This window comes from Pezoporus flaviventris, unplaced genomic scaffold, assembly GCF_033815535.1.
Source record: "Pezoporus flaviventris isolate CSIRO_AGI_PZ_B2104156 unplaced genomic scaffold, CSIRO_AGI_Pfla_v1 ptg000035l, whole genome shotgun sequence".
NCBI classification, from domain to species: Eukaryota; Metazoa; Chordata; class Aves; order Psittaciformes; family Psittacidae; genus Pezoporus; species Pezoporus flaviventris.
Genome location: NW_026892583.1, coordinates 10,994,433 through 11,015,280, shown reverse-complemented (window position 1 = coordinate 11,015,280; position 20,848 = coordinate 10,994,433). Strand labels below are relative to the sequence as shown.

General features: G+C 47.8%; 1 protein-coding gene across 4 annotated transcripts in view; it reads left to right on the top strand.

Annotated features, from left to right (window-relative positions):
- Positions 1-1,995: 1,995 nt before the first annotated feature.
- FERMT2 (FERM domain containing kindlin 2) overlaps positions 1,996-20,848 on the top strand; it is a 51,091-nt gene continuing 32,238 nt past the window's right edge. For all 4 annotated transcript variants that reach the window (XM_061462545.1, XM_061462544.1, XM_061462543.1 and 1 more), the window contains exons 1-2: positions 1,996-2,355; positions 19,810-20,043. In XM_061462545.1, the coding sequence (XP_061318529.1) occupies positions 2,199-2,355; positions 19,810-20,043 (391 nt within the window). In that variant the 5' untranslated portion in view covers positions 1,996-2,198. The remainder of the gene's footprint in view (positions 2,356-19,809; positions 20,044-20,848) is intronic.

Sequence of the window (20,848 nt, the reverse complement as noted above, 5' to 3'; positions counted from 1 at the left end):
CAGGTCTGGTAGGTATCATCCCTGTCCCGGTGGAAGCGTCCGTGCGTTTCGGCACCTTATTTGGCTATTGCTGCTTGTACAGAGTGAGGACTTCTTGCAAACAGTGCGAAGAGCCCTGGGGATGCTTGGCTGCCTCTGACGCAAGAGCTTTGCCAGTGCATTTTTGACCTTGCTTTGCCTCTCAGCTGAGAACTGGAGATCACACTGCCCACCTCTCTGCACACCCACCGCTGAGCAGTGGCACTGGGAGGAAAGGAATACCCTAAGGATGGTGGCACCTGGCCTTAGCCAGGACAGAAAAGGCAAAGAGAGGGGCTTTCCCTGTCCTCAGGGAAAGAGAAACTCTGCAAATGGCTTTAAGAGCACAGAGGACCAGCACCCTCTACCTCATGGCATGCAATCAGCTGTACTAAAAGGTTACTAGCTCCATCAGTGCTGTACTGAATTGCATCAGCTGGGAACCTCATCCAAAATGTTTGGGTTGAGAGTAACCCTTTCTATTTATTGCCCTATTGTTTTATACTGAAAGAACACTGAGATACAATCTGTGAAAGCTTTATTGTTACAGACCAGCTTTCCCCTGCCCTCCTAAACTCACCCCCTAAACTATGCTCCAGCTTGAAGTTTAGGGGGATGAAATGGGGATTACATTGACAGAGGTTAAGGCACCATGAGGATTTGGTGGTGGAGGTCATCTGCTGCCCGTCCTCCCATCATTCAGGGCAGTATTACCCAATGTCCCTCTGCACCATCAGCCACATGAGCCCAAATCCTCTGCACTGTTCATGAATAAAACCTGGCTTACTTGCCCAGGGCAAACTCAGGAAAGCTTTTATTGATGCATATGGGAAAATAGAGGAACAGTCACAGTATCACAGTATCACAGCATGCTAGAGATTGGAAGGGACCTTGAAAGATCATCTAGTCCAATCCCCCTGCCGGAGCAGGAACACCTAGATAAGTCCTTTGTAAGTATCTCCATTATAGCAGCAGAAGTAGAAAAGTAGCAAAATTTTACCATCCCCATTAAGAGCATTTTGCTGCCTCCACAATGGCAAAGCTCCCACTGCCATTCCCACACAGGACATGGGAACAGCGCGCATGGGTAAAGTTCTGCACTGTCAGAGCCATCCTCGAGGCTACCGGGGAGGGCATGGCTTTGCTGGTACATGGCTTTGCATCACCTGGCACAGCGTGGGATACATCCTGCCCGCTGCCACCAACCACCATGCCGGACCTCAAAACACAACTCCTTCCTCGTGGCAGTTTTTCAGGAAACCCAGTTGCCTTGGCGGGATGTGTGTATCATTGGGTGGAGAGCTACAGGAAGCGGATAATATCATTTTTTTTCTCCATTTGTGCCGGTTCAGACTCATTTTACAGACAGTTCCCATTTCCTAGATTGACACATGATAAGGATGGAGAGACCCAGCACATCCACCAGCCTCAGCATGGGCTCTGCACAAGCCACGGACTGCGATGCCAAGGTAAGCGGTTTGCCTGACATGTCTTATTCCGCTTACGAATTAGGGGCTTTTAAACGGCCAGTGTCAAGAAGAACCCAAACACACACCGAACTGAGCGCGGCCGTGGGCAGGGCTGCCAGCGACAGGCGCTCGAAGCATCCATGCGTTTGGGACACTGAGCTCCCGCCGGCCCTAGAGGACGCTCTCCGGGCCGGCTCCCGCGCTCCCCTCCAGCACGCAGCCGGACCCCTACGGCCGCGCCGGGGCCGGGGGAGCTCCGCGTCCAGCGGCTACGCCCCACAGCGAGCTCCACTGCCGCCGGGCCGGGCCGGGCCGGGCCGAGTCCAGCCGAGCCGCCCCCCGGCGAGTCCCGGATGTTGGAGCGGCCCCACTTACTCCGTCCTTCGCTTCCATAAAAGGCCAAGGGGCGCGGGGCGCGTTTTCCTTTAATTATCGTCCCCCTCCTCCTCCTCCTCCTCTCCCTCCTCCTCCTCCTCTCCTCCCTCCTCTCCTCCCTCTCCCCGCCCGCCCCTTTTCCTCCCGCGGCGGCCCCGCAGGCAGCGGCTGGGGGCGGCGGGGTAGCGCTGCAACCCCCGATCCCGCCCCACCGCGCCCCTATCCCCCCCCCCCCCCCGGGGCACGGGAGGGCTGTGCCGAGCCGGGCCGAGCCGAGCCGAGCCGTGCCGGCGGGCGGGCGGTGAGGCGCGGCTGGCGGCGCAGGAGGCCGGGGCCATGGCGCTGGACGGGATCCGCATGCCGGACGGCTGCTACGCCGATGGGACGTGGGAGCTGAGCGTCCATGTCACCGACCTGGGCCGAGACGTCACCCTGAGGGTCACCGGCGAGATCCACATCGGCGGCGTCATGCTGCGCCTCGTCGAGAAGCTCGGTGAGTTCCCCGGTACCCCACATCCAGCCCAGCGCTCTGCCCCGGCATCCTTCCACCACCCAGCACCGTGCTGGAGCACCCAGCACCCTGCCCCAGTACTGTGCTGGAGCACCCAGCACCGTGCTTGGCCTCCCAGGACTCTGTCCAGCACCGTGCTTGGGCATGCAAGACCCTGCCCCAGTACTGTGCTTTTGCACTCAGTGGCCAGCATGGTACCCCTCTACTCTGCTTAAGCACCCAGCATCCTGTCCCAGTACTGTGCTTTAGTTCCCAGCACCCATCTCAGCACCCTGCCCTAGCACCCCATCCCCTCGCTGCCTACCTCGCCTGGGATACACAGCAAAGCCCCCATTCCCCCGGTGGCAGACGCCTTGTCGCCAGCCGGCGCCCTGGGTTGCCCCTCGAGCTGCCTCGGGCCGAAACCAGCCCAACTTTTACACCCCGGGGCCAGTTTGCCTGTGGCAGGGCCTCAGCCCCCATCGCCGCCTCCTTTGTACTCAGTTTTACCCAGAGCCGAGAAACCTCTTCATTCATGGGGTGGTGGTGGGGATTTTCATGGGTGCTCTCCAAGTTTACAGAACAATTTAATTCTGGAGTTGTGTCTGGCTCTGCACTGCTTTGGACGAGGGCCCTTTGCGAGCACGGGGTGGTTAACGGGGTGGCTTGGGCGGCGCGGGAACTTGGTCTTGGGGCCGGGGAGACCGCGGTGTCCGGTGGCTTTGGGTGCGTACCTGGACAAAGAGCCCGTTTGTCTGGGGCGCGTGGGAACGCGCGGCCGAAGCCGCAGGGATGGCTTTGTGGTGGAGGGGCTCCGTGCCGGCCGTGGGGAGCCGTGCCCCGCCAAACCTCCCCTTGTCTTATCAGCTCCCTGTGGCTCGGGTGTGTTTACTCAGCGGAACGGCCTGGGCTGACGATTGTAATTGCTCAAAGAAAATACTAATTGCGAGGTCCCCGCGCGTGCCTGCGGCTGTGGGAGTAGCGGAGCTGTCAGCTGCACCCTCAGGTCCGGGTTCAGCGCAGAGCCCTTCAATAATAACCATTTTCCTCCATGCTTAGGTTTTGATTTATTAATTATCTGAAGTTGCAGGAAGGAAGGGATGGGTATAAATACGCTTGTTTCAAAAGGAAGCAAGCAGTCGCATCAAAAGGTCTCGTGCTGGAGATAGCTCTTGACTCTCCAAAAACTTGATTATTTTTATGCTGGAGCAGCAGAAAGATTTGCTGGATTTGAGCATTCAGTGGCTAGGGTAAAAAAGGCAAAGCTTTCTAGAAGCGGTTAAAAATCAACCCGTTGATCATGAATGAATAAGCAATGCGCCCCTTGGTTTTGAGCTGCGCTGGGTGCCAGGACCAGCAGATGCCAAGGCAGAGCCGGGGCCGACTCGTGCCGTAAGCTGGGCGCATGCATGGGGATGGAGCCCAGCAAGGACTTAAATTAGTTCCTGACGTCATGCACCCCCCACTGCCCCCCCCCCCCCCCCCCCCCCGCCCCCAGTGTGTTTGCCCGGATCCTCTCCACTTGTTAAATTAGGGATTGTATTAGAGGGAAGGAATGCAGCGGCCACAGCCGCCGGCCCGGCAGGGGGAGTGGAGATGGTGCTCCCCGGGGGGCTCGGCCCCAGTGCCCCCCTTCTCAGGATGGCCAAGACCTGTGGATATCCCCAGCTGTTGCCTTCCCTTTCCTCCCGGCTTTTGTCGCTGAGCCAAGCTATACGTATTTAGTTCCTTTTAATCTTCCTGCATGTCAGCTCTTCCAGCCCTCTCATTACTTTTATGGCTCTTTGAGCTCCTGCCAGTTTATCAGGGTCGAGTTTAGCAGAGAGGGGTGGGACAGGACTCGTGTCTCACCCTCATGTGCCTCCTGAATGCCCTCCTTCATCTACCCTCTGCCACTGCTTCATCTCCAGATATATTAATTTTGCAATTTTTCCATGCTGGAACCCTTTCCCTGTGTTTTTAACCCATCGTTCCTCTGTCCCTCACAGTGTTGATTTCACTTTTTTAACAACTCCAAGTGTTAAAATAAATTATTAATCTGTAGCAAAGCAGATTTTTGCTGTGAGTTTTTAAGGAAATGTCTTAAAAACAAGGTTTCTTTGCAGCTCTGGGATCCCCTATGGACCACTCTGCTTGCACATTGCAGGGCTGTGCCTTGGTCAGGGGTTTGCTGGTTCCATCCGTTTGGACAAACCTCCTCTGGGCTTTGTGCTGCTGGAGGCAGGGAAAGGAGATTTCTGTGGCCTGCCCAGAGTTTCAGTGAAGTTTAGGGCATCACTGTGATTTGCAGACATTGGTCCCACTCTGGCTGAAGGATGCTGGTAGAAGTTCTTCCACCATGAGTGAGTGGGGGAGAAAAAATGGCTTGCCTCCTCCCAGCAGCAAGGAGAGCCTGGAAGAGGGAAAACCTAGATTTCTGTTAGTATTTTCTGATGCTTGTAAGGGAAAACAATTGCAGTAAATAGCCCTTTGCCCTGAAGAGGGCTGGGGTGCCATTCTCAGAGCAAGAACACAGAAAAATCTCTCCTCCATATCTGCAAGGCTGCAGGTATCAGTAAATCTTGTCAACTCAGTCCTTGCCTGATTAGAGCGGCTGCAGTCAGACTATTTGGGAATAGGCAGTTAAAATCTGTCACTAATGCAGGCAAGGACTGGAAAAAAAACAAGCAGGAGATATGGATTCTGGTTACTCAAGTGAATTGCAATGACCTGTTTGCTCCCCTGCTATTTATCACCCCGCTGGATTAAGCCACTTTGTTAATTGAGCCATGCCTTGTGCTTGGCAGAGTCCTCTGAAGAATGGGCAAAAAACTGCTGAGGTTTTAAGAACAGTAGTATTTAGTTGGTCCATGTGGGTTGGGAGTACTGGAAACTCCTGGTACTCACCCAGGGGTTTTTAGGAATTCTGCCACTATTGATTTACAAACAAAACAAACAGAAAAAGAGGCTTAAAATCACTGGGAGCAGAGGAAGGAAGGAAGTGAACGCAGGTTATTGTTGTTGTCAACTTCAGGCTGTTTTAAACACATTCAAGGAAAACATGCTGCTTTTTTGAAATGCACTTGGGAGGAGCTTTGTGGGACATACATTAAATGCAGGATTGCATTTAGGGGATCCTCTGTACGGTAGTGGGAATAAAAGAATAGCTGACAGAAGCAGGCAAGGGGGGGACAAATGGTGGCTGGCAGAGGACTGGCTTAAGACAGATGACCTAAATGTGCACTGAGCAGATTCAGAAAGTCTGTGGATAAAAGTTTTGTAGTGGAAATGTAGATTTCTCTGTAGGTTTCTTTTACAGGCAGAGTATGCATGGCAGCCAGCTCCAGCTGTGGGGTCTCATGGGGAGGACTGAGCACCCTTAGGGGTTTGTACACAAAGAAAATAGATGAGTGGATGAAAAAGAAAAAAGAGCTAGTTTGGGAATTGCAGCAGTCCTTCTAGACCAAAAGGCATTAATGCTTGATGCATCCCCTGGCCAAGGTGGGAGGATGGCTCAGGGTGCTGCCCTGCAGTGTGGTGGCATCCCTGTTTTATCAAGACAGGATGGGCACATCAGCTGCACTGGGGATAAATGTCAAAGCAAGCCTTCTGCCCTTGATAGAGAGTGGCTGATAATGGCAGGCAGTGATGACATTTTCTGAGGCCTTGGGGTTTTTGTGAATCACATCTTTGATAAGGATTTGGGCAGCTGGTTTAAACTCCATTGTTCTGTTTTGGCAGCTCCTCTGCTATCTCCTTCCCATCACTTTGGAGAGGGCAGGATGTCAGTTGAGGACTGGCACAGGAGTTGTCACATGCAGTGTTTTGGTTGAAGTGCTTTAGCACATGGTAGCACACCAAGCTTGCTCGTTCCCTCTTTTGTGGATTTTAGCCTGCATGTGGGATGTGTCTGGGATTTACCCAAGTGGCTCTCTTCAGCCATCAAACGGACTCTGCCCATGTTATCTTGCCAATGACTTCATCTGTACTCTTTGAAAGATCAATTGAAAATAATAGTGTTCTCCCAGTAAAATCTCTATCTTAATGGACCCCTCAAAGGGTTGTGAATAAAACACCAAGAAAGTGCAGTGTCATTGATTTCCTCAGGTTTGGGTTTGAGGTTTTGCAGTGCTTATAAATGTTCCAAGCTGTTGTGAGACTTGCTGGGTAATTTTTTGACTTGAAACTGGGGTGAACCCTTTGAAACAGCTTAAGGCTATTTAAGAGAAATGCAGTATCCTTGCTTCAGCCCATTCCTATTGCAAACACAAAGCAGGATGCAGTGCTGTTTTGCAGGTGACTTGCACCTTTTCCTGTGGACTTTTCCAAGGAGACTTGCTAAGTGCTCACTAGGTGACTACATGTGTTTTGCTGTTAGAGAAGGCAAGAGAAATGGGTGGAGGCTAAAGAGAAGGAGGGTTTATTTCCAGAAATACTTATTTTGAGCACCAGTGCTTGCTGCCTGGAGTATGGTTGAGGCATTTCTCCGGTCCATGCTTCCATTTGTGCACTCTGCAGGTACTTGTCTGACCATCAGGTGTCAGTTGAGATGAGAAGTTCCTCTCATTTTGAAATTCCTTATGCACTTGGTGGATAAGGAATTTGCTGGATGGTCATTGTGGTCAATGGCTCAATGTCCAAGTGGATATAGGTGGTGAGGTGGTGTTCCTCAGGGGTTGGCAACATGGGCAGTGGGATCATATCATCAGCATGTTTGCTGATGACACCAAGCTGTGTGGTGTGGTCGACACGCTGGAGGGTACGGGTGGCATTCAGATGTTCCACCTCATCCAGCCTGGGCAGGCTGGAGAGTGTATTGAGAGAATATGGAGAATGTATTGAGAGCAGTCCTGAGGAGAGGGACTTGGAGTGTTGGTTGATGAAATGCCCAACATAGGCTGGCAGTGTGTGCCTGCATCCCAGAAAGCCAATGGTGTGCTGGGCTGCATCACCAGCAGCGTGGCCAGAAGGTCGAGGGAGGTGATTCTCCCCCTCTACTCTACTTTCATGAAACCCCACCTTCAGTACTGCATCCAGCTCTGGGTCCCCAAACACAACAGGAGCATGGACCTGTTGGAGCAAGTCCAGAGGAGGCCACAAAGATGTTCAGAGGGCTGGAGCATCTCTACTATGAGCACAGGCAGAGAGAGTTGGGGTTGTTCAGCCTGGAGAAGGAAAGGTTCCAGGGAGACCTTAGAGCAGCTTCCATTGCTTAAAGGGGCAAGGAATCTTTAGAGGGACTTTTTACAAGGGCATGTAGGGATAGGACAAGGGGGAATGGCTTTAAACTGAAAGGGGGTAGATTTAGATTAGATATTGGGAAGAAGTTCCTCTCTGAGATGGTGGTGAGGCACTGTCACAGGTTGCCCAGAGAAGCTGTGGCTGCCCCATCCCTGTCAGTGTTCAAGGCCAGGTTGGACCGGGCTTGGAGCAGCCTGGTCTAGTGGAAGGTGTCCTTGCCTGTGGCAGAGGAGGTTGGAACTGAATGGTCTTTAAGGTCCTTTCCAAGCCAAGCTATTCTGTGATTCATGCTATGACTCTAATTCAAAATCAGCACTCAGTCACTACTTAGTATTGCTTTTCAAGTACATGGTGTTCAGGAGAGGACTCTGAGTGCCATTTAGTACGCCTGGAGGCTTCCGAGAAGCTGTTTGTATTCCCTTTGAGGCTGAGTGGTGAGTGCTTGTCTCTAATAATGTGATAAATGGTGGCAGTGTTTGCTGCTGAGGGCAGTTTAGGTGGCTGCAGTATGGGCAGCCAGGACTCCTCTGATGCTTCATACTCATCCTGTTCCGTTTTTCTCTGGGAAACCTCATCTCAGGCTTTTAAACAGCAAAACCTGCATAGCCAGTGGGAGGTGGGATGGTGAGTTCAGAGGCTGAGGGGTGGATCTGCCATACTGCTGAGCAGAGAAGTCTTCCTGCTCCAGAAATGGGCAGAATTTGGGGCCATTTTGAGGTGGAGGTGGTACCCTGGAAGATTTCAGAGCAGCCAGCGGGGATGCTCCCAGCAGAGGTACTTCTGTTTCAGCAGCATCTTCAAGGAGACCAAGGGAGCCACTAACGTGCCCTGCGTTTACATTTTTCCCCTTGATTAATATCTTTGCTAGTGATCTGTGCTGAATCCTCTTCCTCCAAATAACACATTTTTTATGACATTTAAGTGAGAATATGCAAGTGCCTATTAACACAGACACTCGCCAGCCACTTGCATCGATCTGTGTAGGGCTGGCTCTTTATGTCTTAACTTTTGACTCCAGGAAGCTTCTATGTGGCCTCACACCAAATTGTAGGATCATGGCTCAAATAATGTTCTCTTTGTTAGCCTAAGTGGAATATTCAGCTGAACTGCCAATGACCAGAGGAATTTGGGGCGGAGGTAGGTAAAATCCATATGCAAGCAGCTCTAAGTTGCGTCACAGCAATTAATATTTCTACCCAGATGGGTGGAAATGACTCTTTATAAGATGAAAAAAACACTTAATTTTTTAAAATTTGGTTTGATTATTATTGAAGTTGTTTCACTTGAGCCATCTGCTTTGGTTCAGAAGAGCCCAGCCGATGACACAGATCGCAGTCAGAGGGGGAAGAGAGCGGGGCGGGAGGTGGCGGCAGCGTTCCCGCGAATACCAGAGCCGGGGTTTGTTGTACCACAGACAGGAAATTGTTGGGTTTGCTGCTCCCACCCAGCCCAAATCAGTAGTTTCCTCTTCCAGTTCCCTCAGGTTTCCATTTGACATAGAGCGCACGGGGAAGCCAGCACAAGGAGCTGTGCTCACGTCACTCCAAGGGAGCTAAAATGATACAAGTCGTCATAGTCACATACTTCCTTTTTTTTTCCCTTTTCCTTTTTCTTTCAGTTTTCTTTTTTCTCTGTAGCTGTCCTTTCCATTTCCTCACCCTCCTCTGTCAGAGCTTGCATTTCGCCCAGGCATCCGGATAAGTCTCAATCATATAAAGTCCCAAACAAATTGTACTCAAAATAGAATCATGGAACTGTTTAGGTTGGAAAAGACCTTCAAGTCCAGCTCTTAACCTGGCAGTTCCACCACTTGTGACCAGCCACCAACTGGATTTAACTCCGTTCACCACCACATTTTGTGCCAGGCCATCCAGTTTTTACCCAGTGAACAGCACACCCCTCCAAGCCACGAATAGCCAGTTTCTCCAAGGAGAAATGGTGGGAAGTGGTGTCAGAGGCTTTACTGAAGTCCAGGTAGACAGCAGCCACAGCCTTTCCCACACACACTAAGTGGGATAGTTTAGTATTTATAGAAGCCAAATGCCTCCAGGTGTTCCCTGGCAGGGATTCTTGTACTCTCTTTCTATGCTGTTATGCGTATGATAGTTGCTTTCATGGCAGGTACCATCCTCCTCTGGCTACCAGGGTAAAATCATACCTGATTCTTGATTTTAGTTTAGTTTAGTTTTAAAAATGGCATTTGGTAGTTGTCAGTCTGCGGCTTGCAGTCCACAGTGGGTTTATGAGCAACTTCTTGCAATCCCACTATGGGACATTATAAAAAGCAAACCAGGAATCTGGGTTTTAGCCCTTGGTCTAGGATTTGGGGGGAGAGGGATTGTGGATAACTGCATGAAATCATGGATGTGGGAGTGTTTACCAAGTTGAGAAAGAGAAGAGGGAGTATTTGCACTCTAAACTTCAGTCATTTCAACATCACCCTTGACACCACCACTGTGAGTTCCTATTTAACGGTGGGTTATAGTGGTGGTTTCTCTTACAGACAAGGGGAAGGAAGGAGATTTATGGTACTCATGGAGCTCTTGCTACACCACTTTCAGCCCAGCATCCAACCCGGGGTGTGTTTGGGGGAAAAACTCCCATAGTGTTAAAACTGTTTAAAAGAAGGTGCATTTCTTTGTTCTTGATTTGAAATGTGGATTATCTTAGAAAGAGGCAGAGAAACAAAACAATGCAGATCTTCTCAGCTTGTGGGATTCAGTTCTGAATGTTCTCAGTGACTTTCAGGACTTTTCAGGTGTTACAGTTCGAAACCTCAGATTCCTGCTGGATGGAGTAATAACAGTTTTGGCCAGAGTTGCAGTAACTTAGTTTTCTTGCCCAGATTTGATATTTGCACATTGCTCTTGTTTTCTAGGCTGGAGATTCCACCAGGTAGAACTGATGGGGCAGGGGAAGAAAAGTGCCCAGCAAACCAGAGGAAAGCTTTTTTGTGTTCTTTTTTATTTTCAGAGAGTGGTACTTGTTGTTTTTTCTCATTTTCACCCATTTTATAGCAAGGTTGCAGCAGCTCTGGGTGCAGCTCGTGTTCATTGGCCGCTCAGATATGAATGTCACATTGGTCAGTAGCTGTGCACATGGCATGTACCTGTGCCAGCATTATTTCCTCTATTGCAGACTAGGTGGGATCTTGGAGACTGTAAATTTTCATTAACATGTGTCTGGATTTGGATGACAGGTTGCAAACAGCATTGGGAGGGGATATGCAGAGGCAAACAGGCACTGCAGTGGTTGTATAAACCTTCTCATTTATAATCTCAGCTGTTTTTTAGCTTGCAAAACAACTAGACAGCAACCAGAATTTCATCTTGCCAATTATTACATGTTAAATCTCTTACCAGCTGATTATACATGTTTGTTTGGTGGTTTTCTGTTCCCCCCCCCCCCCGCTCCCTGCAGGCATATGTACTTTTGGAAGGGTTAATTGCTAAAACTCCAAATTCAATTAGAAAGTCTGTGTTTTATGACATTGCCTGTAAAGAGCTATATCTCTGTCTTGCTGAGCTTCCCTTTCTTGCTGATAATACACAGAGCTTTGCACGATATGATGTCCGCCGGAGAGCTGTCTGTAGCAGAAATTGTCTTCGCTGCATCCTGCATGTCCTGGCCTTAGCTTCTGTGCCTAATCTTGGTTATGTGATGGGTGAGGTGGACCCAAGCTCAAGGTTAGAGGTCTTAAACCCCCTTTAAAAGTGTGTTGCGTGCTTCAGTGAGCTTGGGCTAACATGCAGAAATAAATAAGAAAAATGGTGGGGTTTCCTTCCCTTCCCATGCCATCTTCCTGTGGCTCTGCAAAGGACTGACTAGCTCATCCCAGAATGCATGGTGGGATGTGTAGTGCTTCTGGCTGCTGTCACTGCCAGGGAGGGATAAGACACCTTCTTTTCCTTATGCTCTACCTGAGGGGATGCACTTTGAAACCTGGAAGGTTTGGTATCCCTCTGCTGTAGTCCAGGATCCCACCTGGTCTGCGGGACCAACACTGGCTCACAGGTTTGGGGTGGGGTGAGGCTGCCCGAGGCATCCTGACTGTTGCAAACCTCCCTTTCCAGGGTCCTGAGCATTTATCAGAGTACCTGTTGTTAAAGTGCACTTGGGCACTTGCCTGATGAGACTGAAGCTTCAGACAGGGAATTCAGGTTGTCCTCCTTTATCTGCCATATGCATTAATCCTGCCAAATGTCCTTTGGCTCTGTTATTTGCTATGATGTCTTTTTGGCAGGGACCAGCTCCTTTATGCCTTGCACGTTCATTGGGGATGAGTCAGGGTTGCAGACTGCACATCACCCTGGGGCACCTTTCCTTTTTGGTAGGGGAAGTGTGATCCATGGCTGGAGGGTGAGGGAGCGCCTGGGCTGGTAGTCAAGGCAGTTGAGTGCTCCCTGGAGAAATGATCTTCCTTCCTTCCTTTCTTCCTTCCTTCTTTCTGATGCTTCCCATTTTGTGCTGGATGATTCATGGAAACCACACTCCTTAACTGAGTTTTATGCCATTTCTTGTGATACCATTGGAGGCAGGGAGCAGCCAGTGCAAGCCTCCTCTGGAGGGGTGCTTGATGAGTGGGGGGAAACATGGAAAATCAGGTTGGAAAGATCCTGGGTTTTAAAAAATGAAATTAAATAAGAATCCAGCCTTGGAAAATGAAAAAGCCAAATGGCTCTGGGGGGCTGGTGCAAGGATTTAAAGCAAGTCTGCATGTGCTTGCAAAGACTTTCCTGAGCTGCTTGATGCCTGTTAGCATAGGGGTACTGGGGAGCTGAGCTGGACCCGGCTTTCACCTCCTTGGAGTTTCCTTATGTTTCAGCTGGGTTCAGCACTGCTGCAAATCTGCTCTCTCTGCTGAGAGGTTTAAACAGGGCTGGGTATGGCTGGGGAGAAGGTGAGCAGCTCAGAGAAACCTATAGACCTCCTGCTGCAATAGATGCTGAGAAATAAAATGTATTTTATTATATATGTATAATAAATTTTTGCATAAAAGTGTCTACGCACCTCTAGGGCCAATGCCATATGCTCAGTTCACAGCTTGTGCTGCAGTCTGCATGTGCCTTTTGAGTTTGTGGGATAGTATCAGAGGTGTAAAGCAAATTTAAAGGTGCTTTTGCTATTCTTTCCATAGGTGAGTAGCACACGTTCAGGTCAAAGGTGCTTGTTACTGTGGCCAGCATGAGATAAATCATTTCAGCCCTGGGAGGAGGAGGAGTTACTTGTTTTAGCACTAGCAGTGCAAGAAGTAGATAACTGCCGTGGCATCTTAATGAATTAAATTTCCAAGTGCTAGTTGAGTAATCCTATTAACACTGAAAAGAGCTTCCTTCCTAGAGTTTACTTAAGAAAAAAAGTAACTTTCAGGCTTGTCAGGATTTGCTCTTCTCCCTGAAGTCTGCTTGTGGACCTGACTCCAGCAGAGATGCTTGAAGGCTCAGTATCCTGTGGGTCAAGCAGCTTGAGGGCGAGTGAGCAAAGCCCTGGCTAGCCAGGAGCAGCGTTTTGGGAGGCAGTTGGGTTTGATGGATCAGCCTCATGCATTTACAAAGACCCTCACTGATGTTTTGGGCTTGTAAAATGTCCTTGCTCTGCAAAATGGTTATAAAAGAAAACCAGTCGTGTAGAAACCAAACGGTAAAATTTCACGGGGGCTTTTGCCATGCCTTGTTGCTGTGGTGGGCTTTTCAGGGGAGGGTGGTGCTTTTGAGCAGCAAAAAGGTTGACCACGACGTTTTTTGCCACCTCTTTGGTGCTTCAGCTACCGTCCTTGCTCTATCAAGACATGGGCTTGCCAATCGAAAGGACACTTCTTTTCCCAGCAGTGCAGCAGCACGTTCCCTCATTAGCAGAAGACGCTCCATAATTTTTCTGAGCAAGGACATGTTTAACATCTGCATTCAGTGCTGCGTCCTTCACACGCTTTTTTCATTGCTCTTGAATGGCTCTCTGCAACTGCACGGTGTGCTTTGACGTCAAGATTTCATGGTGGTGAACCATGAGTGTGTTCCCTGGCACGCCGGGAAGAGAGGGAGGTCTCCTGCACTGGGTTGCGCTCACAGGAATCACAGCAGTGGGAACAAGGCTGCTTTTGTCCATATTTATTTATTTATTTAATAAATCAAAGTTTTTCATGCAAGAAATGTTCTTCTTAAGCTTAAATTCCAGCATAGGCCCGCCCTGTTTTGGACACCTCCGTGGGTGTGTAGATGTCCTCCTGAACACACAGTAGGATAAAATAGCGGTGATAGTGGCTGGCCCATGGTGGTAGATGCTAGAGAATTTGAGGTACCCCTTTGTATTTACCTATGGGCAAAAGCCCTTCTGCGGGCAGTTGTTGCAGTGTGTCTGCTCTATGCTGTATCTTTCATAGCGTGTGTCAAATATGAGGCGTGTGACTAAGTCTCATCAATACCAAGAGCATCAGATTGTTGTGGCTACAGCTTTATTACAGCAGTCTGATAATAATTTTCTAGGATGTTTATCTCCGTGTTTCTAAGTATAATTTTTCAAGTGTTGTGACCAGAGGCTGGAAGGATTTTTGTTGCATTCTGAACTTTGCTCTCCAATTAAATCCCCACTGGGGGTTGGAGAGGCATCTACTTCAGTGCACACCATGCCCCAAATCAAATCATACTCAAATCCGCACTAAAAAATAGATTCTGCCCCAAGACAGTGACTGTATCACCCAGCAAAACACATCAGCATTTTTGTTGGACTCAAGATAAATGAAAACAGCTCCATCTTTAATTTATTTTTTTTTTCCATAATTGCCCTGAAAGGAGTGGCTTTGGTATGTTTAAAGGAATTTGAGTTTAAAGAGGTCAATGCGAGCAGCAAGAAGGCTATATCCCATACCTCCCCATAGGGACCAGTGTGTTCAGCTATATAGATATACCTCTGTGTGTGAGTATATATATCCATCCGTAAAATACATAAACAAACAGCTAAGTATGTACTTATAGATCTATTTAAATATATAAAAATATAAATATGTATTTAAAGAAATCTGGTTTGAGTAAGTTTGCCTTACTTTTGATTGCAGTGATGTTAGCCCAAGATGAGCTGGTCAACATACTGGCATTTTAGAGTTGCAGAGCAGCCTGAGCACATCTGTCACGTGAAATTCCAGTCCCTGCACTGGTTGGGAGGATGCTTCAAAAGCAAGTGATGATCTTGCAGCTGTTCTCAGCAAACTGCATGGATCTGGATCCAGTCCACTGAGATGCAGGAGCTGATCCCTGCACCAGCTTCTGCAGGTGGGAGAAGGAAATGCAGCAGTATTTAATGGTTGGATCAGTAGTTTCTGAAAAGTACATATTCATGACCATGAGAGCAGGTGCTGACTGGAGGGGGACCTTCCCCCTGCTTCATGCACCAGATTAGGCATTTTGGGGTACTTCTGAATGTTTCAGGAGCATTTGCAGTATTCTCTGATTTATTAAGTGATGTGAAGATGCATATGCATTCAGACCTCATTGACGCACACCGCTGGTAGTACATGGGAAAGGAAAACCTACCAAAGCCACACATGAGGTTATGTGCAGTGATTTTTGATGGTTTGTCTGGGGGCGTTTTTTCTCCTTTTTTAATTGTAGTCTTAAATTGCTCTCCTTTTTAGAATATTTTGGCCTTGCTTTCCATGCATGGTGGCTGTGCAATGCATCCCAAGGGGACAGGAGGTGGAGGGGAGGATGCACCCCTCTTGGGGAGCTCACCCAGGGCACATAGGGCACTCCCCAGCTATTTATTGCTGGAGGTCTCTTTTCCTTTGAAGGAGTTTTTCCTCCCTGCTGGCTTCCCAAGAGGGGTGTGTAACCAGCCAACACCCAGCCTCTAGTTTGGAGAGCCCTGGCCGCTCCTTGGGGTTTGCAAGTGCTGGATTAATGTGTTATCAGTAGGTATTTGAGCTTAAAGGTACTTTATTCCCCCAGCTGCCTCTTGAGCTGTCTGCTGCCTGCAGTCAGGGTTTTAAATGTGTCATCCACGTCTGTATCCTTTTCAATAAAATGTGTATTGCATATTAATTTGAAGAAAATAAATGCAACCCACTTACTTCTTTCTTCCATCCTTTTAAGAACCCTTGAGGAATTTCAACCCACCTGCAGCAAAGTCATTGAAAAGCTGTAAAGTTGGTTGTTTGGTTGGTTTATTTTCTCTGTAGCTTACCAAGTACAAAAATCAGTTTATGCAAGAAACAATGCTTGGCTTGTGAGCTGTTTCAGTTCTTGCACTGTGTCTTATATATGTAGCATTTTTATGTATGTATGATTGTGTATAAATGTGTGCATTTATGTGACACATATATGTGTATATGTATTTCATGTATGTACGTGTGTACATATTATGTATGTATATGTTTATATATATATATGCTGTGTGTATATATGTGTGTTTATATGCATAATATATTTTATACCTGCACATATACTTCATATATATGGAGCAATTTGAGGTATTGTGTGGGTAATTGAAAGGCATTTTCCTACCTCAGCTACCCAAGCGTGACTAGTTCAGAGCAGGAATAATCCTCATTAAAAGCACTCCTGGTGCACACTCACCCTTGGGAAGAGCCAGGACTGGGAGAGCTGTAGGGCTAATTCAGCCTCAATGGAAAAACAACCAGTGAGATGGATGGGCTTTGATTCTGCTGTGTTTTGTACTGGAGGAGGATGGTTCTTTCATATTGCTCCTATGGGAGGGTTGAAGACTTGAACCCATTCCTCTAAAAGCCATCACTTATAATTAAGAAATGAACTGAAAGCTTTGCTTTGGATGTATCTGCTGACCCTCCTAAGGTGAACAGTGTTCCAGGGAAAACAGCTTCAGCTGCCAGCCTTTGTTTCCGAAACTCAAACAAAAAAACATGATGCAAACTCGACAGACTTGCAGAAGTTCCCTACATACCTACTCTGGTTGATGTTGGAGCTTTTTAGAAATCTGCCTCCAATGTTAAGGTGATGGAGGCATTGCTAGGCTCTTTGCTGTTCTATGAATTTAATCAGGGATGTGTGTGTGAAAGGGGATCTGGTGCTACCCCACAGGTGATATCTAAAGAGGTTAGAGACCACCACTGCTGAACTTTCCTGGTCTCCAAGTATCAGTCTAGTGAGGTTTAACCATATGCTGGGGAGGGGTGGAATAAAAAGATGTTTATTTAGTTGTATCAGGGCTCTATTGTCCTGAGTGGTGCATGGAAGGAGAGCCCATCTGCAGTAAGGGATATCTCGAAATAACAAGTCAAATACAGTGTTTATGTAACACTGGAGACTTGTATACTATTGCTAGTAAGCCGTAAGCTTAAACAGAGAGCCTGCCAAGTGACAGTAATGCTTCTGAAGAAAGGAGGTTCAGTAGCTGCTGCAGAAGTGGAGCAGAAAAGGGACCTTTAAAATCCATGGATGGGCAGAGGGAAAGTGTTAGAAGCAGCCAGCTCCTGGGATAAATGGGCCATCAGGCAGAGCGGATGGGGCTTCTTTGCACTTTGCCAAAATTTGTCTTTGTTGCTTAAATGGTAGTTGTGTATGTGTGTATCAGTGCCATGGCAAGCCCAGAATTAAAATACACTGTGTACATCTCAATTAAGGCTTTATTTTCTGCTACATGAGTTCTGGATGTGAATTTAGTGGTAGCTGTAGGAATAAAAGTCTGCAGTTGTAATTATGCAGGACAAGCTGGTGTGATGTGACTGCAGCGAGGCACTGGCATGGATTGAAAGCTAAGGATGTTTAAGGTTTAAAACACTTTATGAGCAGCCTTTCACCTCTTCTCATAATGTTTTGTCCTTGCAGAGATCTCTGCAGCTGTCTGGGTGGGTGATTTAAGATGCCTCTTGCATTTGCAGGACTGTCTGAACAGTTTTTCAAGGGGAACATCAAGCTCGCTCAGTGGGTTTTGCTGTAAAACATTTCCTCAGCATCACCAGTGCCACGTATCTGGCTCTTGACACAGTTCTGGGGGGCAAATGCAAAACTAGGTTCTTCCTCCAAAACCACAATCACAGCCAGATCCCCCAGCTCTCCCAGGCTCCAGCAGCTGAGGTTTCAGTTCAGGCTGCCCTGGGAGGTGGAGGAAGCTGGGAGCACTGATTATTTTTGATGCTGGGAAGGAAGCGCTGTGCTTCCCTTTCCCGTGGGTGCTGCTGCTGGGGTTGGGCTCCTGGAACTCCCAGTCCCTCACCGTGCTCCAGCTGATGCTGATGGCTCTAGCCTCCACATCTCCGCAGCCTTCACCTGGAAGGTTTCTTGCCTGGAAGGGCAGCATCAGTAGAAATGATTTGCTGTGACCATAGCAAATGTATGCAGCTCATGTTCAGGATCCCTCTGTGCTCTCCTTTGCCCAAGATGACCAAAGGTTAATCTGCAGCGTGCACTCAAACCCCCTTCTGTTAGGCATAAATGTTAGTGGTTCAAAATGCCTTTGTTTTTCCTCCCCCCAGAGTGCCAGTTTGTACATTTCAGTGCCAATTCGTTCAGCTGTTAGTAGGCCATAAGTTGGACTTCATTACAGAGTCCACTGTAATGATTTCTCAGACTTTTTTAAGCATAGCCAAGGCTTGTGAAAGTTTGCATGCTTTTCTATATTTGGTTTTGTTTAATTTGATAGCACAAAGCTGTTGAAAAGTCTAGCTGAACATTTCTACTTTCTGGCTGCATGATTCTGCTATTAGACCAGCTTCTGCTGGGTTTTCTCAGTAACACTGAGCTCCAGATCCTGTTTCCAGATGGGGACAGAAAAAAGTTTGTCACACTGTTCATATCTCAATTTTAATTTCAGATGTGGTTTATGGGGAATAATCTTCACGATGTTGGTCCTGGAGTGTGTTCCTCAGTACCTTCAGCCTGTCGGGTGGTGTTTCTGCTGGGGCTTTGTCCCTGGACTCTGCTGGCTTTGCCCCTTGCTTTCGGGCCAGTGCCCTGATGTGCATGACCATCGCTGCCAGAGGATGGAGAAAGGAGCAGTTACAATGAATGTTATCTGGCAGTTTTAACTTGGGGAAAAGTGATGTTTCATATTGGGAATCCAGGATCACAGGAGAATCTGGAGCTAAAAACTGAATTACTATATAACCAGTGCTTTAACCCGGGAACTGTTTTGCATTCAAGCTTCTATTTTATTATGAAAATTAAAATAATCCTCATACGAAGTCCATAAGCTCAAAACTTACTGATAATTCTGTCATTTGTGGTATCATACAATCATAGAATGGTTTGGGTTGGAAGGGACCTTCAAGATCATCTAGATCCAACCCCACTGCCATGGGCAGGGACACCTTCCACTTCCCATGTAACTTGTCCTGCAACTTCTTGAGGTTCTCATGTGCTTGCTCAGATGACATCCCTTGAAAACATTTGGTTTGTCCTTTGAAACTGCCCCTTGTCAATATCTTTGGAGATGGAGGGTAAAGCAGAGCTTTGCAAAATACAGCTGCAGCGTCTGGATCATTCCCCTACCTCTCCTTCCCTTTCCTCTGTGTGGTGGGAGACATTGCTCCACAATTGGTTAGTGGTGGTCGGACTGGGAAATGCTCTGCAGGAGTGGCAGAGGCTTTGGTGAGAACAGGACGGGTGTTAAATACTCCAGATGTTAGGGAAAATAGTACACTGTTGCTGTTTCTTGGAGTTATCACCGTGCTTTGGTTCCCCAAATGCATCCCAACTTGGACTTGATCTTCAAAGACCCCATGGTTATGTCCCTGCTGGAAGGAGACATGGCTGTTGGATTTTGCACTCTTGTTCCTTTGAGAAGTAAATTTTAGTTTCATCTGTGAATTTTCCAGTTCTCTTTGTAGAAACTGAAAGACCTGGAGAAGACACAGTGTTTCTGTTTAATTCTTCTTGCAAGCCTCCTTCTAGTTCTGCTTTTCATGTGTGCCGAGGGGGCTGAACTCACGTTTGGGTAGCGCATGTGTTCTACATGATGGGGATGAGGAAGGTGTCAGGTCGTTCATGGCCCCCCCCAGATTCATGCTCCAGCCTCACTGATGTTGGGCTGAGTGATTTGTGGACACATTGTGTTGCATCCTTATTCTTCTTGAGCTCTTTCTTACTTTTATCTCTGAGCTGGCTTTTAGATGCTATTGAGTAGAAGCTATTATTTGTATCTGAAGAGGGCTGTCAGCACTTTTGGATCAATAGTCACTTCACAGTTAAATGCATTTAAACTTTTGCTTTTGTCTTTTGAAGGCTAATTCTGGTCCCATTTTTAACTGGTGAAATGGCTTCTTTGTTCTAGATGTCAAGAAAGACTGGTCAGATCATGCACTGTGGTGGGAAAAGAAGAAAACTTGGCTCCTTAAAACGCACTGGACGTTGGACAAATATGGGATACAGGCTGATGCCAAGCTCCAGTTCACACCTCAGCACAAGCTGCTTCGCCTGCAGCTGCCCAACATGAAGTATGTCAAGGTGAAAGTCAACTTCTCGGATAGGGTCTTCAAGGCGGTTTCTGACATCTGCAAAACGTTCAGTAAGTAGCAAATGCCGAGAACCACTGGTGGGGAGGTTGTCATTTGGTTTGGCTCTTGCCTGTCCTTTGGTGCATGTGCTCATAAATTTACTAATTCAGTGGTAATTCGTTGCTTTAAACAGCCAACAATCACTTGGGCATCAAGCAGCTCCAATATCCACTCTTTTCCCCTTGCAGATCTAACTTTTCAAGTGGAAATACTTAAACAATGAGACCAATTGTACTGGAAACATAAGAAGAAATAGTTTTTCTGTGCTGATTTCTGTTTTGTAGTGAGGCTGTTCTTGGTTTTCTCTTATGTGAGGTGGTAGCAGCCCTGCTTTCTGTAAAGCTGCTGGTGTTGGGTCATAATTTTTTTTCCTGCAAATTTATGTGCTAGATGAAACACAAACCCTGAAATAGGAATCCTGCCAGCTCTGTGGGTTCTCTTCCAGTGGAAAATCGTATTAGATTAAGTGATGATGCTTCACTGTAAAACTGTCTGGTGGAAGGAAGGCACCGAGTCTCCCTTGCTCCTCCCCAACTCTTCTTCACGCTTCTTTCCCTTGTTGAGAAGCTGCAGAAGAAAGGGTGGGTTATTTCCTACCAGGCACACAAGGCTTGTCCTCAGCTGCAGCTCTTGCGCATCACTGTGTACCCACCTTCTCATCCCAGAATTTGTCATGCCAAAAGATGGTGCTTCTTTCTCTCCCCCAGAAACCCAGGAGATAGCAACTGCACTCCAAGGAACTGAAATAAGTGCTCAGTGTAGGCTCTGTACTGGTGTCCTTCCTGCTTGCTCCCCTCCGCAAGGAGCCTGCAACCT